Genomic DNA, 22,412 nt, shown 5'->3' with positions numbered 1-22,412 from the left:
GTCAAATATTCCGGTTAATTTCGCAAAATTGCAATTTTTTTCTTCTGTTTTGATATTTGCTCCGCTGCTGCGCGGGGAAATAATCGGAGTGTTGAGGGTTTTCAAAGCCCCGAAATAATCGCTGTCAGTGTTGTTGATGTCATCCTCGGCAGAGCTGTAGCGACCTTCAATTTGTAGGCAAGACCAGCATAAACAAAGACTGGTTTTGGGGTGTTTCTATCGTCTTTGTTTTATTTTTGTTTGCTAGTGACAACAGAAACGAGGATGGGACTTTTGCTGCCCTCTCTCCTGCTGTTATCTCTTTCCACTTTCACAGCCGGTGTAGATTTTAAGGTGGGATCCAAACCATTCGCACAGTCGTTTTTGAGGCATCCAAACAGTGAAGAGAAAGCTGCGAACATCATAAAGAGATCTCTGCCTGCATGGCTGGCGGCATCACCAACCCACAAGATAAAACGAAGAAGCACCGAGCTGGGCGACAACTGCAAAGCTCTTCAAGGATATGACACCAAGTTAGCAGACAACACCCACAGTGTAAGTTACCAACCGAGGTCCTGTTACTCTTCACACATCCGACAATTAAATGAGCCTAGACAAGATGATGCGCAGGTGCTAACCAGGTGCACTCATAGGCCTAATCAGCTATTCTCTGCGCTTAGAAACCTGGCTCCTGATGGGCTGTTTTCCATTCAACTGTAAGCAATATAGCCCGAGATGACAGTTAAATACAATATCTATTGCACTGCAGATTTATTTGTGTATTTATGTGTTGTAGGCTACAACAAAAACACACAATTAAATCAACATGACTGGCGGGGTCCAAGTCTTTACACCTCAAACAGCCATTAAAGATACCACCTTGGCTTTCTGTTGTCCATATTTTTTATCTCTCACATTTGGTGCAGTGAAATACAGTGTAGTTAAACAGTAACAACGCCTATTTCCCTCGTGCTTTAAGACCTACGTAGGCTCCACTCAGCTCACCAGCTCCACCAGACCGGTTTACCTCTCAAATGTTCCAGTAATGGCCATGACCTATATCTCATTCTTGTGCAGGATTCAGCTGCATTCTGTATGTGAGGACGCCACTTGTCTGCCTCACTGAGAGTGAATCTGTTTACAGGGAAATTGGCCCAGTGGGATCCATGTGACTGGCTGTGTGGTAGTTATTTTGTAATAAGCCTAATTAAAAGTTTTGTTTGTGTGGTGGTGAAAGCAGTTAGCATTGGCAAGCAGGAACTCTGTTAGGACACAGAGAGACTTCAGTATTGTGATTGGAAAGGTCAGAAGGCTATATTTGGTCTTACTAGATGTATAATGGATTTCCCTGTTATAGAACAGGAAGTAAAAGCATCCAAATAAATGCAGTTTATAAAATATATATTTAACTATGCAGTGCCGTTTTCTATGCACCTTATTTGCATAGCTCTTCATTGCCATGGGATCAACTTTGCATGGCAGTCTCTGTATGCTTGTCCCTGGTAATCTAAAATCGACAGAATTCCTGGTGGCTCAGCTTCGTCATTCCCCTTGAGGTTTCTGTTGCAGGTCCCATCGGTACTGGAGCTGCTTACAGCATCAGACCTTGATTTGCACATAACTAATGTCAGAGTAAAGTCTGATCCCAGGCTTTTGTATTCAGTAGCTGTATTCAGAATACTTGTCTCTTCTGGGATTCTTGGCTGGTCTGATAAGTGGTGCTTCACTTTTTACACTTTGTCATGTACGCTCAACCACATGGTCCAAATTCACAAATAGGTTTTCACTCCAGTTCATAATTGTGTGGTCAGTTCATCCCTTCTTGTCAGCTAGACTCCAAATCCTCACTTATTTTAGTGTCATTCACAGATATTTTGGATTTACTGCTCAATTGGTGATTTTTAACGTGTTTATTTTTGTATGTGTTTTACATCTTTTCTCAGTATACCTTCAATGACCTGAGTGGGTCGGTGTCGCTGGCCTGGGTTGGAGATGGCACAGGGGTGAGTGTTATATTCAGTGAATGGTATGGAGGTGACAGGGTAGCAAAGAACCTAGTAGATTACACAACGAGGTCCCTCACATAAGGGTCTCATCATGCACGTTAATAAATGATCCATGCTCCACTTTCCTCAAGCTGAACCTCCTTTGTTTCGGCAGGTCATCCTGGCTTTGACAACTTTTCAGGTGCCCTTCTTCATGATAAGGCTTGGGCAGTCCAAACTCTATCGAAGGTAAATCTCACAACCTCACCTCGAAACAACATAGTTTGCATTTGTTTTGCATCTAATTTGACTGTAACCATTTGTCTGCCAGTGAAAACTACGGGAAGTCGTTCGAGGACGTGACCAGTCTAATTAACAACACCTTCATCAGATCAGAGTTTGGCATTGCAATCGGTAGCGCTGGGAAAGTAAGTAATGTCCTCATCAAGAAGTGTAATGTGGGTCTTCTTCTGTGAAGAACCTTTAATGTCTGACCATTTTTTATGGTTTCATCAGTCTGAATTTTGGGCTCTGGCTTATAGGTGATCCTGACCGGAGAAATGTCCGGAGGTTATGGGTCTCGGATCTTTGTCTCCAATGACTATGGAAAGAGTTTCACCCCTCGGGGCCTGACCTTCATCCCCCTGACTCAGATCACGTATAACCCTGAGGATTCCAATGTACTGATGGCCCTCAGCAACAGCGTGAGTAGTGAATGTGGAAAAGCTATATATTTAAGTAACCAGTTTGAATGCAAGCTAGTTCATATGAACTTGAAAGATTAGATTAGTAATTAGTAATAGTACATATGTCATTAATTTATGAGGGCAAGTGACCTTTTTTATGGCAGGTTGTAAAACTTGCCATAAAACTCTATCATCTCACTCCCTCATGGCAAATGAGACCCCTGTTGAGCAATCATTTGTTTGCACAGAATACATGTATTAACATGGCTATAACCTTTTATGAGCAGCTCTAGGTGACCAAGTTCTCCGGAAGCTGTGTGAGCCATGTAAACGGTTCATCATCGAAAAAATCTTGTTTTTTCTGTCCTCAGAATGAACTCTGGCTGTCTGAAGATTTTGGTAGCAACTGGAAAAAGCTCCACGACATGGTGTGTCTTGTGAAATGGTGAGAGACGACACAAACTGATGATATCTTTGTCAGGCGATAGATGAACAAACAGTAATGTTATTCAATATCCCCAAGTGACTGGAAATATTTCTAGTGCGTATTGTTATTGGTTTGACATGCAGCTAAGATTTCAAAACATGACATTGTATCCTCCTTTTCTTTCCCTCAAACAAGCTAATTATTAAAGGTAGTTGACGACGAAATCAATTTTTTTAAACATGTTTTGACTCCTTCACAGTTATGCCAGCCTGCTCTCCCTTACTGAGAGTTGTAATAACGTTAAACACCCTGAGATCAACATGTGGGGCGTTTTTCTGCAAATACTTTTATTGTTGCTCCACCTTAGTAAAATAGCCAGTATAACTGCATTGCAGTGCAGTCAGTGACTGTTTAACTTGCTCTGGTGTGGCCAAGCCCTCACCGCATTCTTGTTGTTTTTAGAGGAACTTCCTGGTACGTATCGCTTAGTAACCTTAACAGCTCTAGATATCTGTTCAGTCACATTTAAGGCTTCGTTTTCAAGGTCTGAGTGAACTGAGAGAAATAGTCTTCAATACTAACCCAAAGACGTTGATCTGAACAAACTTCTGGAAAAGTTCCAGGGGCAGACAACACGCAAAAGACAGTAGATATTAAGGAAGGGCATGCCTTTATGCTTGTTGCATTTGATAAGCCATGTCATGTGATGCTTACTTTCACAATGAAGCAAAGCTTATTATGGGAATAGATAGATAATAGATAAAGAATCCAGTATGAGAGCTGATTTCTTCCATCCTCATGTGTTATTTAGTGAGATAAAAGCTCACCGAGAGCTGTTACAGCCTTTATCAACAAAGCAGCCTGCATCTATATTTTGCTCACATATCCTTGAGTCTGTGGACTCAAATGTGTGTGTTTGCTTATCTGACATTTTTGGTACTTTCCACTCTGGTTCTAGGGGAAGAAAAAATACCATCTTCTTTACAGCCAATTACAACGGATCCTGCAGTAAGTGATCCCCCCTTTTAAGCAAAATCTGAAATGAAAGCTTGGTATGTGCAACGTTTGTTTCCATGTACTGAGGAGCAGCACACGAAATATAATGTATTCTCAAGGCAGTTTCAAAGATAAGCATCATCATGTTTTTATTGAATCCTCTGTTTATCACTGATTAACTGGATTTGGATTGGATTATGAATAAAAATTGTAATGAGAAATGTTTTCAAGATTTTCATATTCCTCTTATGGGCTATATGCAATCATTAGTTAAACGTATGAATCAGAATAATTTGGTTGCCCTTTCATTTCTAAATTGTCTTGTATTATTTTTCAGGTGAACGGGGAATGCTGGAACTGAAGAGGACGACGGACTACGGTAAAAACATCAAGACTGTCGCCGGTAAGATCTACTCCTTTGGCCTGGGTGGACGCTTCCTGTTTGCCTCTGTCATGACAGGCAAGGTCAGTATACAGTTGATCCAAATCTCCCACAGATACAGAAACATGATCAGGTATCCAGAGGCAAAATATTGCTTGTATTTAGACATTTGTGTTTGTAAGAAACTTTTTCAGTCTACTAAATTTGAAATAAAGTATGCTGTTGTGAGGTGAGAAATGTGTGCTGTCCCTAAATCCTTTTTATGACATAGGGCGATTCAAATCAAGCATTAGGAAAATATTTGTGTAGTATTGGTATATTTAGAACAGGCATACTTTCTATCTCCATGTTTGGTTTGATAGAGAAGGTTAAATCGCCCATGAGGAAGTTTGGTATTTTGAAGGAGAATCAGTGTGCTCCTTTAATTATCAGATGGGGAAATGTTCATGGAAAACAACAACTGATCATATTAACTTCAATGGTCAGAGTCAGATGAATAGTTTGCTGCACTCATGGCGAGCTCATGTGGATATTGTTACGCTCAAAATACATACAGTAGCTCTCATGACACATATTGTGTGCTTATTTTCTGCATGACCCTGTTTCTTTTCCTCTGCCTTTTAGCATGAGGTAATTACTCTCCAAACTGATCTAATTATTTCCTCTTTCTTTCTGTACTGCCTCTTTCTCTGCAGAGCACTCTGAGAATGATCCATGTGTCAGTGGACCAGGGAGAGACGTGGAACATGGCCCAGCTGCCCCCTGTTGGTCATGAGCAGTTCTACTCCATCCTGGCAGCAAACGATGAAATGGTCTTCATGCATGTGGACGAGCCAGGAGGTCAGGGCATACATAAATACATCTCACCTGTATACTCTTCCTGTTGTATAGCAATGCAGTACAATTATCTAGGAGTAGGCCACAGTGTGTTCGCCTGTTTAGAGAATGTAATGTAAAAAATGCACATGTGGTCATGTAGAGAACTTGCACCATATTAACACAATATTTCATTATTTCAAATGAACATCTCTGAAACCCTGTATCTGAATTTTCTCTCCAGTAGTAGTACACTAATTTGTGTTTTTTTTTCTACGTTTACAGATACAGGATATGGCACCATTTATGTGTCAGATACCCGGGGCACTGTCTACTCCAAGTCATTGGAGCGCCACCTTTACACAGCCACGGGGGGCGATACAGACTTCACTAACGTCACCTCCCTGCGAGGAGTTTTCCTCAGCAGTGTCCTGGCAGAAGGTAGCTCTATTCATGTGCCTGTGCGTTGATAAGGAATAGCAACATTTGCCTGGACTCAAATTCTCCTCAGAAAAACATACACATATGACTTCTCCATTACATGCCAGAGGGAGGGTGTTGAGTAAATATTTAATTAGATGTTCAGTGTTAGATGTGCTGTCTATCTGATGCGGCTGGCTGACAAGTCATCAGAAATACCACATCACCTGTTAAAATCCTGACTCCATCATGTCTGCTGCTCGCTGTATTTTCTGTTGAACAATCTCCTCTTTCTTTCTCCGTGTATATAACATTTTACTGTCACACAAAACAACAACAAAACTACTTAAAGCAGGTTGTGTTGCTGGCAGTGGATGTGTGATAAGAGAGGTTTATCCAGATAAATTCTACATTTATTAGCAAAATTCAGTCAAACTATCTCAAATCTGAAACCTGGATGGATGTGAGCATCCTGTTCTCTTTTTCTTACCTCCACGACCATTCAGTGGTTACATGATTATTGCTAGCAGTGAGGTGGCAGATTGCAACCAGCTGAAACTTCTCCTGTGTGCCCACTAGTCCCTTACGAGTTACCAGTGGCTCACTACCTGTTTCTGAGGGGAATATGTCCATACATTTGATAACAAAAAATCACTTTCTATACCTGTTTAAACATTTAAACAAAACATCCCGGCCCCTTCAGACACAAAATAAGCTATCCGCTATTGCCGATGTACAATGAGTGCAAAGTATTGGACTGTAGATATAATGGTTCATTCTAAGGCAACAAAAACGAAACACTAAATGATTCACTGAAGAAAACATACCTTCTATTTTTATATTTAATTTCCACCAATAGATCCTCCTGAATGCTACACATTAGCTCTTTATGCTTTATCTGCAAACAGTGTTTTTGGACAGAGGTATCTCAATGCTTCATGTGATGTCTTTGTCTTCCTGTTCCAGATAAGTCTGTGCAGACTGTGGTGTCCTTTGATCAGGGAGGGGAATGGGTTCCCCTGCGGAAACCTGCCAACGGCAAGTGTGACGCTACAACCAAAGATCCAGACAAGGTAAGGAGAGAAACAATAATCGATAGAAAGTTGATCAGTCTTGATCAGTGTGCTTTGAATAACTATTTATTTTTCGTGTTCTTTTTTTGACTTTCACAGTGTTTGCACTATGTACAATAACAAATGCTTTTGTGTTTGCGTCTATAGTGCTTTCTCCACCTCCACGCGGCCTACAGTACTGCTATGAGGCTGAACGTCCCCATGCTCCCGCTGACTGAACCAAACGCTGTGGGTCTCATCTTAGCTCATGGTAATTATTCTTTCTTTTTTTGATGGAGTAGAAGTTATTAATTGGATAAACTAGAGATTTTTGCAATATCACCATTCCTGTGTATCTCCTCAGGGAGTGTTGGTGATTCGATCTCCGTGATGAAGCCTGATGTTTATGTGTCTGATGATGGGGGGTACACCTGGATTAAGGCCCTGGTTGGGCCCCATCACTACGCTATTCTGGACTCTGGAGGGCTGCTGGTTGCCGTGGAGCACAGCCCCACTCAAGCTATCAACACGATCAAGTGAGTTACAGTTGGAAGGAACAGATGAGTTTGTAAAGTTCGGAGTCTGTTTGTCCTTTATGGGATTTACATATATTCTGATTTTAATTTAAATTGCAAGCTATACAACTTCCTCTCATATGTTATTGCTTTACTTCTAAAGTTTGTTTGGTTCATGCTAATGCACATTGTTTGATGTCCTGACAGATTTTCTACTGACGAAGGACAGTGCTGGGGTGTTTACAACTTCACTAAAGACCCCATCTACTTTACTGGGCTGGCATCAGAGCCGGGAGCTCGCTCCATGAATGTCAGTGTCTGGGGCTACAGAGACTCCCTCCTCAGCCAGTACTGGATCTCCACCACAATTGACTTCAGGGAGCTTCTCACCAGAGACTGTAAGTGGCATGACAATGGGTTTGATATAACAAACTGACTTTTAACACACTTTTAACACAATATTAGGTGGCGACAAGGATTATGTGCAGTGGTTGGCCCACTCAGATGACATCAGTGACCCCAACGATGGTTGCATGCTGGGCTACAAAGAGAAGTTCCTGCGTCTCAGGAAGGACTCTGTTTGCTGGAACGGACGAAAATACCAGGTCAACACCCAGCCAACCCTGTGTCCATGCACCCTGGATGACTTCCTGTGGTAAGACTCAAGCTGGTTCCCAAATCCACATTACATACCAATTATGTACAGTATATTCTATGTAACAATTGGTATCGTTTACTATTTTTGCAGTTAGTATAAAAAATAAATTGACATACACAATAATAACAGGAAGTAATGCAATCAATCAATTAATCATGCAATGTCAGATGTCCATCACACTGTAGTATTTAAATGTTTCCTCAAGTTAAACTTCATAAATAGGAAGTAAAATGTCTTTCTTAATTTAATAATTCTTTAAAACTGACCACAATACAATTTTTTTTTTTATCTGCTGTGAGCACCCCCTCCATTGCCTATGTACATTGCATTGTGGGAGAAAAGTATCCATTTAGCACGCATTCTGTCTCGTATACCTAAACATCCTGTTGAGATAGAAGTACTGCTAACGGGCTGTGATTGCTTTTATTGAAAGTTAATTTACTGGTGTACAAGTCGACTCAAGGAAAGTTAAAACGTTGCTTATTCAAATGTGATTAACTTTCTTATCTGACACTGACACAGCTCATACAGAATGGATGTACTTTGACACATAAATTACAGTAATTTGAGGAAGAGTTCACATTCAACATGGCAAATTGGTATTGAATAGCAGTGTAAAAGTATCCTGGATTAAAAATGAATTGTGGCTCGGGATATTAAATCCACCCTTGCTTATCATCCTGGCATCTTCCGACTCTTTGCAGTGACTTTGGATACTACCGTAAGGAGAACAGCTCGGAGTGTGTGGAGCAGCCGGACCTGAAAGGCAAAGTGCTCGAGTTCTGTCTACACGGCCAAGAGGAGCAACTGCAGACAAGTGGGTCAGTGAATGTGTTGACTCTCTTTCATCATCAATGCTACAGGATTTCCTTCAACTTTACTGTAATTGTCTATTCTGCTCCATCATTTTTTTTAGTTATTGTGTAGTGTATTGCCAAAAGTCTTATCAAAGCAGTGACTTTATTTGTATTTTTTTAATATGAAAATAATATAAATATTAAAACAGATACTGTGTACATTGTTTAGTGTCCAAAGCCATCCCCACTGACATATTTCATAGTAGAGACAGTGACAGAGGATTGCTCTCAGTGATGAGGAAGTCATTGTCATGCAGAGATAAGTCAGAGGAAGCAGGTGAGGGCGAGAGTGGTGAGTCTCATGTTTTCAGTGAGGAAGAATGACTGCTGACTGTAAAAGCAGAGGACATTCTTGGTAAATCGTGCACACAGTTTGACTCATATAAAATGAATAATTGTTATACAGAAGGTTTTGTAAAATTGTGATAATGAATAAATTACAATTAGTGGAAGAACAATAAACTGTTTTAGACTGATTTCTATTTGAAAGAGCCAAAACTCAAAAAAGATATCAGTTACAGCTTCAAACCTCCAATTAACTTCCATGCACTCTTGATGTTTCTTTGGTCCACAGCTATAGGAAAATCCCTGGAGATAAATGTGAGGGAGGAAAGATGCCCGAGCGTAAAGAGATCGACCTAAGCAAGAGGTGTGTGAGTGACCTGGTGGCCCCTGAACTTCTGGTCAGTAACCCTGCCTACTGGATAATGTCATGAGTATAGGTTCATTCATGCTATGTATGTACTGTATATTTGCCTACAGTGTGTTCCTGCACGACCACTTTAACACACTGCTGTTGTCTGCTGTTATTTTTACAGATTGACAGTCACTCCTCCAAGCATGTAGCCATTACGGTAACAGTCATCATCATCATGCTGCTGAGCATTGCAGCAGGAGTTGTCTTTGTCAAGAAATATGTCTGCGGTGGCAGGTCAGTGTTTCTTTTCACACAAATGTATAGTCTAATACAAAACCAAAATCTGTCCAGGATAGCAAAGTGTATTTTTGTAATTGAGGCAGCACTTTTCTTTTTGTCTTGTCCTTCATGTGTGTTTTCCAGATGATTTTAAGTGACCTGATAATATTTTGAATGTGCCCTCCAGGTTCTTGGTTCACAGGTACTCGGTGCTGCAGCAGCATGTCGAGGACAATGCTGTTGATGGGATGGACGACCCCCTGGAGACCAACCACACTCAAAATGGCAAGATTGAGTTTCACGACGACTCAGATGAGGTACAGTGGATACCGTTTCCTCGCTCATACACGGGCTAAGATAGAAACAATGGGCCATTGTTTTGCAATGGAACCGATGGCATACGTCTGTATCTTTAAAGCTTGCTAGATGTCCCATAGAAATGCAGAGAACTTAAGTAGTTACATAGAAACATAGAAGGACATAGAAAACAACCAACCCAGAATACAAATAATCTCTTACATGCTACTGTTAAATCAACCCTAACGGTGGTTTTGCTTGGGTTCATTGATGGAGGAAGAAACCCTTTACATGTCATGAGCCTCTTTGTCATGTAATTAAACATTAAGGACCCTGGTGATGAAGCCATGATGTCCCACTGTGTACTCCTCCTGTACAGACCCACCACCTGCTGTGACAGCTGAACTTGTCTTATATAAGTAGTGAAGGTGTAGAAGGAAACCAAGCAACATAATAGTCCACAATGATGATGAGATAACAGATGTTGTTCATTCTTGTAATTTGACCAGCTAAGTAAATGTTGCAGCGCTCTCTGGTGGACAAACTCTGTAATGGGACAATTTCTAAATGACCTCAAACTTTGGCATTTCTGAACTGCAATTTCTATTGTCAGCCGACATGCACGGCGATACCAGAATACCTGTGGTCAGCTATCACTAGCCGATACATTGCCCAGGATGGGATCAGTCAGATTCAAGATTGTTGAAAAGGGACAAACATGCTTTGCCCTCCAAATTATGCTTGTCACATAATTTTCTTAGAGTTGAAGCTAAAGCTTCAACATCGGCCAAGAGTAAGTCCGAGTTTTAAAGCTAAAAACATGGGTTTAAATTATTGCTCCAAAGCCACTACATTATCATACATTTCCCTACAACCAGGCTACCTGAGTAACCGAGTTAAGTGCATGTGTAAACATAGTCATAATGGTTTCTTGTTTGCTCACCTGTGTTGGTTCTGGCTTCATTGGTATGCTATTTTCTTGTCTTTGCACAGGACATGCTTGAATAGCGTGCACAACCTGTCAACAGGTTTCCAGTTCACCCGAGGCCGGCCGCTGATCCTGTCACTCTCTTGTCTCCAGCTACTTTACCTTTCACTTTCTATTATAAACTTTGGCCTCAGCTATCAGACGAAGAGTGTGCATCACTCTGCTGTCATCTATGAAGTATAATGAATGTACGGAGGCTTTCTGGAACTAATGCCACAGTTAAGGGGGAAGGAGGTGTTTTAGTGTTTGTGCTTCAGTTTTTGATTCTGTTTGAGTCTCCAAGTTATTTATTTTAGGGAACAAAGAATTTGTGCAGTAATTTCAACTGCCGACAGAGCCAGAGTAATGGGTTTTGAAGCAAAGCTTGTTGTATAAATCCACCACCATTGCATTACGGGTCCTGCCTCTCCCATCACCTGGGAGCGTTCCTGGAAATACTTCTCACTTCTGTCGGAGATCTGTGTCCTTTTTCTCATGCAATTGTATATAAATCCACTTTTCTTTGCCATTTTCGACATGGTATGAATTTGCTAGGTGTAAAAAAGGTTGCTGTTGGTTAATAACTCTCCCAAAACCATTTGAGTCTTAATCCCTACTTTTAACAAAGTAGTTGTTTGTCAAAAAGTGTCCCCCATATGGCTCAGAGTATGTAAATGTGAGGTTTTCAGCTTTCTCCTCTGGGCACTGATTTGTGAAATCCCCTGTTGTAGTCTGTATTTGGAATACAAGCCAGCGTACTTTTACTCCATGGCATTTAGAACCACGGTTGAAGTAATAAGATATACGTGGAAATGTCCCTTTGCATTAGTTTTAATAGCAATAACAATGTTTAGATTCAGTAAATTGTCCATGTAAATTCCTCATGGCATGTTTGGTGAATGAAGATGTCATTGTGTGAAACACATTAATGTATAGGGAGGTAAAGTGTGTCTGTTTCAAGACAGGATTTGTTCAAAAATGTATGTCTGCAGTTATAACTGCCCAAAGCACAAGGTCCTTTGTATGCTTACAGTTTGTAGTTTAACATTTTTCCTAAATGTGACCTAATGATTAACGTGATAAGACTGTAATAATCACTCTAGTCATATACGAGTTGTGTTTATAATCATTTGAGCAGTTTTTGTACTAACAAACTTTTGAACTTGTGTCACACATTGTGGTTCGAATATGTTCAGAAATGACAGAAATAATTTTAGTTTGATAGTAAATATCTGTCGATATTTTTACATCAGATTCAAATAACTGATTTACTGATTTGGAGACAGAAGCATAGGAAGCAATAAGAAAAAACTAATAGATTGTGTAAATGTTGTATATCATAATTAAAAGTGTAGTAGCCTTTTAGAGTTAAGACATGGTTGTTGGGACTGTTTTTAAATTGGTATTTGCATCTGAGGTAGAGCAAAACACAGGGTTGTTGAAAGTTTTTAATTTCACAGTGAACTGCTGTTTTTTTAAAACTTTTTCATCATCCTGATACTGCTGTAATTTTAAAGCTAAACTGGATTGGTCAATACCTCTCAAAAGATCTGTCGTCTATCACGCAGTTATTTTTTTCTTCTTTCAAACATTTATTGCACAATTATTTGTCTGTCTTGCGTTAAATACATTGCTTTCGTGCAGGTTTTATTTATTCATGACTTGCAGATTCAGAGTGCAGTAAATTGGATGTGGTTATACAAGTGCCTGTTGTGAGGATATGATGCAAGGCCCTCTCGAGATGTGGCCAGCATCTCTTTACTACTATTTATATCAACTAATGTGTAACCAGTTCCATCTATTTCATTAGTGACATCCTGGAGTTGCACTTATTGCCTAAATTATATCCTTGAGCAGTGACGTACATGTGTGTTTCATACGAGCGCCCATTGAACTGCATGTCATCTTTCACTATTTAAATCCACAGAGCTTTGTAAAGAAAAATACCCCACAATATGCTGGTTATTATTTATTTCATGTCTTGGTATGATAAATAATTCTGATTGGAATTTTGACGAGATTAAAAAAACGAGTGAAAGAGTGGATACAGGGTTATTATGTAGCTGCTATACACTGGGAGACACTTGGCAAGTTATTGTATGATGGTTTATTGCATTATGTAAAAGTAACCCATTTTTCTTACTGTTTAAAACTGCTGTATAAAAGAATGAGTCATTGTGATGGTTCTGTAAATATACAAGGCTACTTCTTTGTATCTGCTATGTTTCTCTCTTCTGTAAATTTTAGGCAATGTTCTTTGGGTTTGCCAATAAATTCATGAGTTCCTCTATTCGTCACCGAACTCTTATTTTACAGCAAAGGTTAAAAAAACATAGAAAAGGTTGTTTATAAAAAAGGGATTAATTACCCAAAAATATTTCGGTTGTCAGATGGCTGCTTAAATCCGGTTGAAATACTCTTAAAGTACAACTGTAGTTTCAGACTTGAACAATTGTTTTTATTTTGCCGATATACTAACGGTTTAGAAATTCACTGAGGAGATACATAATTGTCATAATTCCATCCCTGAACATCACACATGGTTAGTCAACAGTTCAACACAGGAAGTCCTCAGATTCTATACAATAAGTTGCCCTCTCCATCAAAGAAGTCATTGCCAATTTGTACCACAGGGTAAGGCTTTTCCATATCCATAAACTCTTCAAGTTCTTCGTCTGTCAACAGCTGTCCATCCCAGCTCTCCTCGTCCTCTTTGTCTTCCTCTGTAGGATTTGAGTTAGAAGCGCTGTCCTCTCCTTCTGATATAGTCACAGGGACGTCTTTACTACCAGCTCTGAAGTGGGTGGCCTGGAGAGCACCAGGGGCAGGAATCTTTTCCAGGGATCCTGTACTTTCACCTCGAAGCATCATCGCCTGCTCAGCCACCGGCACCACTGCACATTCTCTACTTCTAGGTGGGAGTGCAGCTAATGTGTGGATTCCAGGCAGCTTCAGCCTATTCGACTCGGCACCTGAAGGCAGCGCCTGCTGGCCGAGACCAGACAGTACTTTGGCATCCTGCTTCGTTTTTCTATCAGGAGCGGAGACATGCTTGCTCCGGAGCACTCTCAGGATGACATCTGGGGTGACAGAGTAGCCCTCAGCCAGACGCTCTACTGTCCACTCTTCTGGTTGCTCTTGCTTCAGATATCTACAAATTTAGGACAATGTTAAGCCTCATTCATGCAATAACCTTGAAGACAGAACAGGTGAGTGGTTGAAGTGAGATAACAAAGCACCTCACCTTATCTGCTCAATAGCATCCCAGGTTAGCTTCCTCTGTGGAGCTCCTAGTGGAGTCATCTGCCTTCTCAGTATATGATATTTTACAGTCTTCTGCCTCTTTCTTTCCTCCCTGAAAAAAACCACGGGAGGCAGCACACATAAAAAGCATTGCACATTATATTATTCGTTTTATACTATAATAATGTCGACTCTTACTCAGCCAAGGTCTGTAGCTTGTCTTCTACATCCTCCAGTCCAAGTTCATCAAATGACATCTCATGGCCGTGTCTCGGAGCTCTGTTGGACCCTCTGTCTCTGGGCACACGGCTCGGTCCCAGGCTCGCCCTGCTGGCTCCGCTGGCAGATCGACATCCGTTCATAGAAACGGAGGGCATCGCGCACAGAGCACCAAGCCTGGAGAGGAGCGAGAAGACCTGCGGAGGTCGAGCCATGTTTACGCCGTGTTCTCCCTTCGCTTTTTGAGCCAACAGCACGAGCTAATTGTCCCACAGAGGAGGCTCAAACTGTCGGGAACAAGTTCACTGACATTGACGCACTTCTAATAGTCTTTGCTCAACCCGAATAACGTCCCCTGCTTGTTGTGCCCACTAGAGTTTATCAGTTTGCGTGCAGTTATTACAGAAGGACACTTCACCTAAAATAGACAACTCCGAAACGTGTGGACGGACTTCCGCAAACGTCACTCCATACGTCACAGCGACGCGCGGCACTGCCCACTACCGGAATGGAGGCGCAGTTATGGGCTGGACCTCCATTAAACGAAGAGGTTGTCTTGTACAAAATAAATTGCAATATCATCCATTACACGACTTAACAACTGATTATGCCATTTTAAATGCCAAACAATACGACGGGCGGACCCGTAGAGGCCATCATGTAACCCAAGGGGAACTGTCAAAGAAAACAGAAAATACCAAAATGGCAACATCTGCCGGTCGCCCGCGGCCCTGCAGCCTGCTCCGTCCCCGCGTTCATGTGTCACGCAGCTGCGCACCTCCTCCTCCCAGGCGCCGTTTGTTTCATTTGCGCCATTTTGTCCGCTCACTTTGTTGATTGGGCTTTAGCGAGCTGTACTAGAGCCAATCAGAGGGAAACCGGACAGCGAAGACACGGTAAGGGAAACCCGATTGAAGGCATTGGTAGTTGTCAGCACGGATTGGTTTGCCACGAACCAACCAAATTACTAACCCGGATAAATGCAAAAAAACCCGAATGGCAGTTTGGTTTCGACCGCTGCGTCCTTGGGCCGGTCGGGCTGCAAATACCGGCCCGTTCTCGCCGTTGGCTCCTTGGAAACATGATCCCGGTGGTCCACGAGCCCCGAACAACGTTAGCGGATAAATAGACTCAAACAAAGGAATGGGCGGTACACGCCTTTGTCCTCCGTCAGTGAACGTTGCCTCGTACATGATCACTAACGTTATAATCACATAGCAGCATAAAGGCGGACGGTACCTGTTAACTGTTTACCTGTTAGCTGTTTACCTGTTAGCTGGCCTCCTGCTTTGTAACGTTCACTACGCGTTGTACGGAGCTAACTAGCCCGACTAGCTCCAACGGCGATATCAGCTAAACACCCAGTAAAGACGAGCGTGAACCCAGTGTGTGCTTCTTATATCGAGGCCAGATTCCCGACGTAGCATTTTATATATGAATGGTACACACGTTAGTTGGGGGATGAGTTGAAATGGTGAAAAGGCCCCACTTGAATATCCTTCATGGCAAACGTGATCAAAAAATGAGTTGGCTGCAGTAACCTAAAAAAATCGGTTGACAATACCTTGTTTTTTTCTGGAAGATCAAGAAGGTTGTATGTACATTTACAATGCATTGCTAAGAAGCATACATCTGCTGTCGGCTAATACTGTACGTGTCTTTCTTTAGTTTCTAGAGGAGGTTGTGACAATAACAAGCCATGGAGCAGTACACCACTGCCACCACTACTACTGGGGAGCAGATAGTTGTGCAGACATCCAATGGACAGATCCAACAGCAGGTGAGCATAAGGTTTACTCTCATTCGTTTAGTTTGGATAAATACATCGTCTTTTACCACCAACAATTTAACACACTCTGCTAGAAGGTAACAGATACCCAGAATGAAAGCGCTCCAGTGGATTCCAGAGCCAATCTTTTTTTCTCTCCTGTTAATTACTTGTCTGAGACTGTATTATCCTGCATTACCTTTAGACACAGGGCACAGTGACTGCTGTGCAGCTGCAAACAGAGGCGCCAGTGGTGACGGCCTCAGGCCAGCAGGTGCAGACACTCCAGGTAGTGGTGTCACCGCCGCCGCCCTGCGTCAGTCATGACAGTGTTACAGCCTACGAGATTGCATGTTCCAACCAGGGCTGTTTTTGATGACCCTTCTTTGTGCTGTTTGGTTCATCCTCCCTCCCGGCATGTCTTACAGCTGCCTGAACTGCATGTTCCTCAGCACAGTGTGTTGCGTGTTAGCCTCGGGTTCCCGCTTGGGCTCTCATGACTACTGTTTGTCTGAGTTGTGTTTGTCTCTTGCAAGTTAAGCAAGTTTGACGTTCTTCCCAATGAGAACAAAGGTGCTCTGAAACATGTGTCATATGGATGCGTTTTGCTGTCAGCTGAAGAACCAGAACTGAACAGCAAGGATCCATTTTCATTATTGGCTGTCACCTCATCATCTATCTATGCTTTTTTGTTTTCTAGTGGCAAATTGTCAGTGGATTGCTTGTTTTTGGCATTTTCCCCTATGGTACAACTGCTGCCACAGGCTTTCAGTGGTCCATTGTGGTCACTTAATGAATAGATGCCAATGGCACAATTTGTACATGTTAAGTTGCATAGTGAATGCAAATTAACTTGATTGCAACATCTTTTAAGCAAATCATGTTTAAAATGACTTAATCAATAATCTTGGTTCTACTCTATTTTTTGTTTTGTAATTGTAACCGAATTTAATGGTAATTGTATTATAGAATATACTGTAAATAGGCTAGTTTGGATTTGTTATGAAGCCAGATAGTTTCATGTTTGTATCCCAAAACAAAACAAAAAAATCATCACATTTAATCCATGATGTGGTATCCTGGATGTTCCAGATTTGACATCATTTGCTTGCGGTCTGTGAGTCACCCATAAGAGATATTGAGGTAACAAACACTGGCAGTGGTGCTGTAATATCTTTCTGTATCTCTCTGTAGGTCCAGGGACAGCCTCTGATGGTCCAGGTGAGCGGTGGGCAGCTCATCACATCATCAGGGCAACCCATAATGGTGCAAGCCATGTCGGGGGGTCAGGGTCAAACCATAATGCAGGTCCCCGTATCTGGAGCTCAGGGATTACAGCAGGTAAGAGATGAGGCTCAGTTACTAGATTCAGTTCTGTATTCATATTGAGCCACATTATCTTGTATAAGGACATGTGTTCTCTGCATAATACTATCGGCAGATGTAAAAGGTGGGTGTAATATTTTAGTATGAGAAGCACATTGTGACTGGGCTTTCGTTTAATTAGTCATCAGTTGCTATACATGTTGCTGTTGACAAATGCTTCTTACTGGGCAGGTTTTCTAATTTAAAGTTACTACAAGGTACCTTAAACTAGTTCAATAAATACATAAATAAATATCAGTTTCAATGTAATACTGATGCCTGCTAACTGGACCATCAGTGAGACGATTGGCTATTTCTATATAGTTATTTTTAAATGCCTGTCATCAATGTCACCAGATCAGAATTGGAAGAAATCATGCAGGTTCACCAGAAACCCTTTCAGCTCAGACTCCAACAGGGCCCACCGAGGACAGACTCAGATCTGAATCTAAAGGTAGTGCTTTGTCCATGCGTAGATCCAGCTGGTGCAGCCGGGTCAGATCCAGCTGCAAGGCGGACAGACTATCCAGCTCCAGGGCCAGCAGGGTCAACCCCAGCAGATCATCATCCAGCAGCCTCAGACAGCCATCACTGCTGGACAGAACCAGGTCTTAAACTCTGACCAGTTGAACGGCAAATCCCTTTGGTCAGCTTATTGTTAACATGATTACTGAGTGTCTTCTCTTCTTACTTGTGGTCCCACAGGGACAACAGATCAGTGTCCAGGGCCAACAGGTTGCACAGACGGCTGATGGACAGACCATTGTCTACCAGCCAGTCAATGCAGATGGCACCGTCCTGCAGCAGGGTAAACTCAAATTTCTCCTACATTTTATGTTTGCCTTCTGCTGTGTATACTTTCTAAAGTAGTAATTTCCCATAAAAACTGTGATATTAATCTGTTTGCAGGAATGATCACTATTCCAGCTTCCAGCTTGGCAGGTGCCCAGATTGTACAGGCAGGCGGTGCCAACACCAACACTACTAACAGCGGCCAAGGCACTGTGACCGTCACCCTGCCCGTCAATGGTAACATGGTCAATGCAGGTGGAATGGTCATGGTAAGACCCTGTGCAGAGGTATCTAGCATCTTATTACCTTTTAGTTTTTTATCTCGACACTCGCAGTGTGGTGGAGGTCCCTTTTTTAAGAGCACCAAATACAGTTTTTCGAATTTATAGTTTTTGTGCCAATCATAACTGCCTTTCTCTATCCATTGTGAAACTTTAGAAATGTGGTGTAGTAACGTATTCATATCGTTTTAGTAGAATCATATTGTGTGATATGGTGATGCATCAATATTTTTCTAAAGTGGTATGTTTAATGGAAAAGATGTAAAAATAACATTGGATTTGTTTTCCATTGAATGCAGTGAATATTGCTCTTTATTTAACACACATTGTCCTTCCACGTGGGTATTTTCACTTTTCTTAGGACTGTACTGGCATTTACAGACTGGTTGATTGCCATCTCCCTCAACTCTTCTGCACTTGTTAGGGCAGGACAACTTTTTTTCCAGGGCACCTTTAAGTGCTTTATTTGTTCAGGACATTTGGTGACCTCATGCAATTCCCAGAATAACTCCACCCAGTGTCTGCCTATAGAGAAGTCTATTCAGCTAGAATGACTGAAAACATCTGTATTTGCACAGTAACTACTTGCTTATGTCAGCATGCTACTATACATGTGTGCTTTCCATGCCAGAGGCTTTAAACACTGTCTCTGTTTGTGTCTCTCCCTCTATCAGATGGTGCCTGGAGGTGGTGCAGTTCCCACAATGCAGCGTATCCCCCTGCCAGGGGCTGAGATGCTCGAGGAGGAACCTCTGTACGTTAACGCCAAACAGTACCACCGCATCTTGAAGCGAAGACAGGCCCGTGCCAAGCTGGAGGCTGAGGGCAAGATCCCCAAAGAAAGGAGGGTAAGACACATTGATTAATGTGACCCATACAGGCACATTGAAGCCCCTTCTTCATCAATGCCTGCTAAATGTATGCCAATGCACATGTTTTGTCTAGCGACATTCTGTGTTTACTCTTGTGCTGTGATAGTGTCCGTCTAGTGGCATTTAGCCAAGTAATCTAAAAGACGAAAGGCAAGTGCGAAAATGTGTTACGTTTTTTCTCCAGTACTGGTACAGAGGTGGCACAAAGTATTCACAATATGCACTGAACCTATACATCTGCTTAATCCATAGCAGAAATACCTTCACGAATCTCGCCACCGTCACGCTATGCAGCGCAAGCGAGGAGATGGAGGACGTTTCTTTTCACCTAAAGACAAAGAGGAAATGGCATTGGCCTTGGCACAGGTAAGAATTTGTGTGCAAAAAAACATCACCTACATCAGCACAAAAAATATACTGACTCAAGCTAATATAGTACATATGTTATAAATTGTCAACTAAGCACTTAATGTGTATGGAATTAGGTGTCACTTTGTTTGAATAGGAGATATCTCATTTTGCAATTAAACTCCTCATAATTTATTATGGTGACCTCACTGATCATTTCTCCTCCTCCTCCTCCAGCAACAACAGGAGGTAGCCCAGGCAGTAGCAGATGAGACCGTGGCCCAGATGATCCGAGTCTCATAGCACAACATCCTCTCTTCTGTCTGTGAACTGCCTGAGACTCTTCATCCCCACCCTGAGACTCTTCATCCCATCTAACCTGATCTGCCACACCATCTACTCTCACTTTTACTCCCTCCTGCCATGCCGTCATACACCAAATCACAGCACCGCCACTTGGTTTCTTCTGTTATCTCTCCAGTCCGACACTGGTCTTCCAGAGAGCCGTCTATGTGGCAGCCGAGCCTGTTGACGGTTCTGGACGTCTTCTCTGAAATTGAGGATGCTTCCACCTTCAGCTTATCTGATCGAGAGTTTACAACCAGCTTTTTATTTTCATAAGAATTTGACAATAATGATGCATGAATTTATAGGTAACCAAGGCAAGTCACTCGCAGCAAATAACAGCTGATGTCACATCCCGGTCTGTGAAAAAAGAAAGAAGAAAAAAATAGATTTTGTCACCAGTGGATGCTTTAAATATTTTTTGTAAATGGTTCATTTGTTTTCAGAGATACGCTTTAATTATTGGTGTCTTGTATCTTTTATGTGATGCCCTTTATTTTGACTTTAGATTTTTTTCAACCCATGTACCGTGGGGGCTGGACGCATCATAAGTCCAACCTGCATCCACTGAGCAAAAACTGAAATGTCATACTAATGTGAAGATATTGTACAGCCATTCTCTTCCCCAGTGTGTATTCGATGTACTAATTTGCCCAATTTTGCGGATGCATTTTATACAATTTTGTTGTTAGACATAGTGTTTGTAGGAAAACAATGGATTGGTGTTTAATCACATTATTCTATCTATGTAGTTACCTCTTCATCAGTCAGTCCACCTAAGTGTTTAATTTTTCATTGTCAATAATAGATTTTTTTTTTTTTGTATCAGATGCAGCAATGCAATGTTTTTGTTAGTTTTTTTATAATGGAAAAAAAGTTGGACATTCTTGAAACTTATGTCAAGTAAATTTTATTAAGAGACTCAAGGTTGTTTGTGGTTACTTATTCACTCACAGTTTTGGTTAGTTTAGTTATTAATCTTTTCAGAATCAGAAACCGTTTATTTGCCAGGAATATTTACACAAACAAGGAATTTTTCTAGACGGAAGGTGCATACATTAGACATGAGACGTTAGAAGAGACAAAAAACAATCAACAACAACAGTGCAATGGGTATTAAATTAAGTATAAGATAAAGTGCTCAGACAAACATAACGTTAATGTAAGTGTATGTTAAAGTGACATGAGTGTTTAAATATGAAGTGTGCAGGGGAGTGCCCGGTAAGGAGAAAGAAAAGAAAGTTCTCAGTGGGGGACCCGGGCTCTGTTGATGAGCTCGACTGCCGACGGGAAAAAACTTAGTGTGGCGTGAGGTCTTGGTCCTGATGGACCTCAGCCTCCTGCCAGAGCGAAGGGACTCAAAAGTTTGTGTCCAGGGTCAGCGGGGTCAGTTACAATCTTCCTAGCTCGTTTCAGAGTCCTGGAAGCGAATCATTCAGTCAAGATGTTCCATGAGTCTTATCTATTAGCTTTCTATCAATACTTTATGGGAGTTGTAATTGTGCTTTTGGGTAGTTCAATTAATACAAGTATAGCACATTTTCTAAATGTATTATGTAGTTTGTATATACAATATGAATGTGCAAAATATTAGATAACCTAAAATGTAGTAAAAATTGCTTGCTTTAACTTTGTAATGTAATATGATAGAAGTATGATGTAGCATACAATTAAAATGGCCAAGTACAGGAACTAATAATAAATTGTACATTATTTTGACATTATTATTTTATCCAAGTAAATGACCCTGAGACTAATTACATTCTAAAACTTAGTGTTGTTTACACATTTTAATAAATAAATTCAACGTAATACAAAATGTATGGAGTGACTAAAATGGCATGGTCTTTTCCGTTTGTTACACCTCCTAGGGCAAAGGGTCAAACACTGTCCCGAGCAGGCTCAGCCAATCAGACGCTGTAGAATACAGACGTTGGTACCACGGTCTGCCAATCACAAGCGAAGAGGGCGGGACATGTCCTCAGCCTCCTATGACGCTGAAGGGCCATTGAAATACTGCTTATATTGAAACGGAACATCTAGGTTACACTCGCGTCGACTCACAAGTAGTAACCTAGTACTAACCGGTGAATGTAACCAAAACTAGCGCTACTCTTAATTTGAGGAACCAGACACAGCCGTTGCTTCTCCGTATTCCTCCGCACCGGCTCTGGCTGGATGAACGCCGCCTAACGTTGCTCGTCCAGGTGACAGCCTCGTCAAACC

General features: G+C 41.6%; 3 protein-coding genes across 4 annotated transcripts; 2 read left to right on the top strand and 1 right to left on the bottom strand.

The window, feature by feature from the left end:
* Window positions 1-13,243, top strand: sort1b (sortilin 1b). Its single transcript, XM_079225921.1, has 20 exons — window positions 1-534; window positions 1,923-1,982; window positions 2,140-2,213; window positions 2,296-2,392; window positions 2,507-2,668; window positions 3,022-3,095; window positions 4,036-4,085; window positions 4,411-4,538; window positions 5,151-5,295; window positions 5,557-5,712; window positions 6,658-6,764; window positions 6,912-7,014; window positions 7,108-7,279; window positions 7,466-7,656; window positions 7,724-7,913; window positions 8,621-8,737; window positions 9,348-9,456; window positions 9,592-9,704; window positions 9,877-10,006; window positions 10,980-13,243. The coding sequence occupies exons 1-20, from the start codon at window positions 265-267 to the stop codon at window positions 10,992-10,994; spliced, it is 2,463 nt and encodes an 820-aa protein (XP_079082047.1). The 5' UTR covers window positions 1-264; the 3' UTR covers window positions 10,995-13,243.
* Window positions 12,017-14,908, bottom strand: ngrn (neugrin, neurite outgrowth associated). The gene is made up of 3 exons (XM_079225936.1): window positions 14,395-14,908; window positions 14,198-14,308; window positions 12,017-14,104 (listed from the first exon to the last, which is right to left on the bottom strand). Exons 1-3 carry the CDS (start codon window positions 14,628-14,630, stop codon window positions 13,525-13,527), a joined length of 927 nt encoding a protein of 308 aa, XP_079082062.1. The 5' UTR covers window positions 14,631-14,908; the 3' UTR covers window positions 12,017-13,524.
* A 1,033-nt stretch (window positions 14,909-15,941) lies between these two features.
* Window positions 15,942-21,108, top strand: nfyal (nuclear transcription factor Y, alpha, like). Of its 2 annotated transcripts, none has more exons than XM_079225934.1 (9): window positions 15,942-16,006; window positions 16,084-16,195; window positions 17,378-17,524; window positions 18,025-18,156; window positions 18,254-18,356; window positions 18,458-18,609; window positions 19,296-19,469; window positions 19,746-19,859; window positions 20,079-21,108. In XM_079225934.1, exons 2-9 carry the CDS (start codon window positions 16,115-16,117, stop codon window positions 20,142-20,144), a joined length of 969 nt encoding a protein of 322 aa, XP_079082060.1. In that variant the 5' UTR covers window positions 15,942-16,006; window positions 16,084-16,114; the 3' UTR covers window positions 20,145-21,108. The 2 variants fall into 2 exon arrangements, with proteins under 2 accessions (XP_079082060.1, XP_079082059.1); XM_079225933.1 differs by having other exon boundaries at window positions 18,458-18,627.
* The last annotated feature ends 1,304 nt before the right edge of the window (window positions 21,109-22,412 follow it).

This window comes from Taurulus bubalis (genome assembly GCF_910589615.1).
Source record: "Taurulus bubalis genome assembly, chromosome: 11".
Classification (NCBI taxonomy): Eukaryota; Metazoa; Chordata; class Actinopteri; order Perciformes; family Cottidae; genus Taurulus; species Taurulus bubalis.
This window is presented reverse-complemented; position numbering and strand designations above follow the sequence as displayed.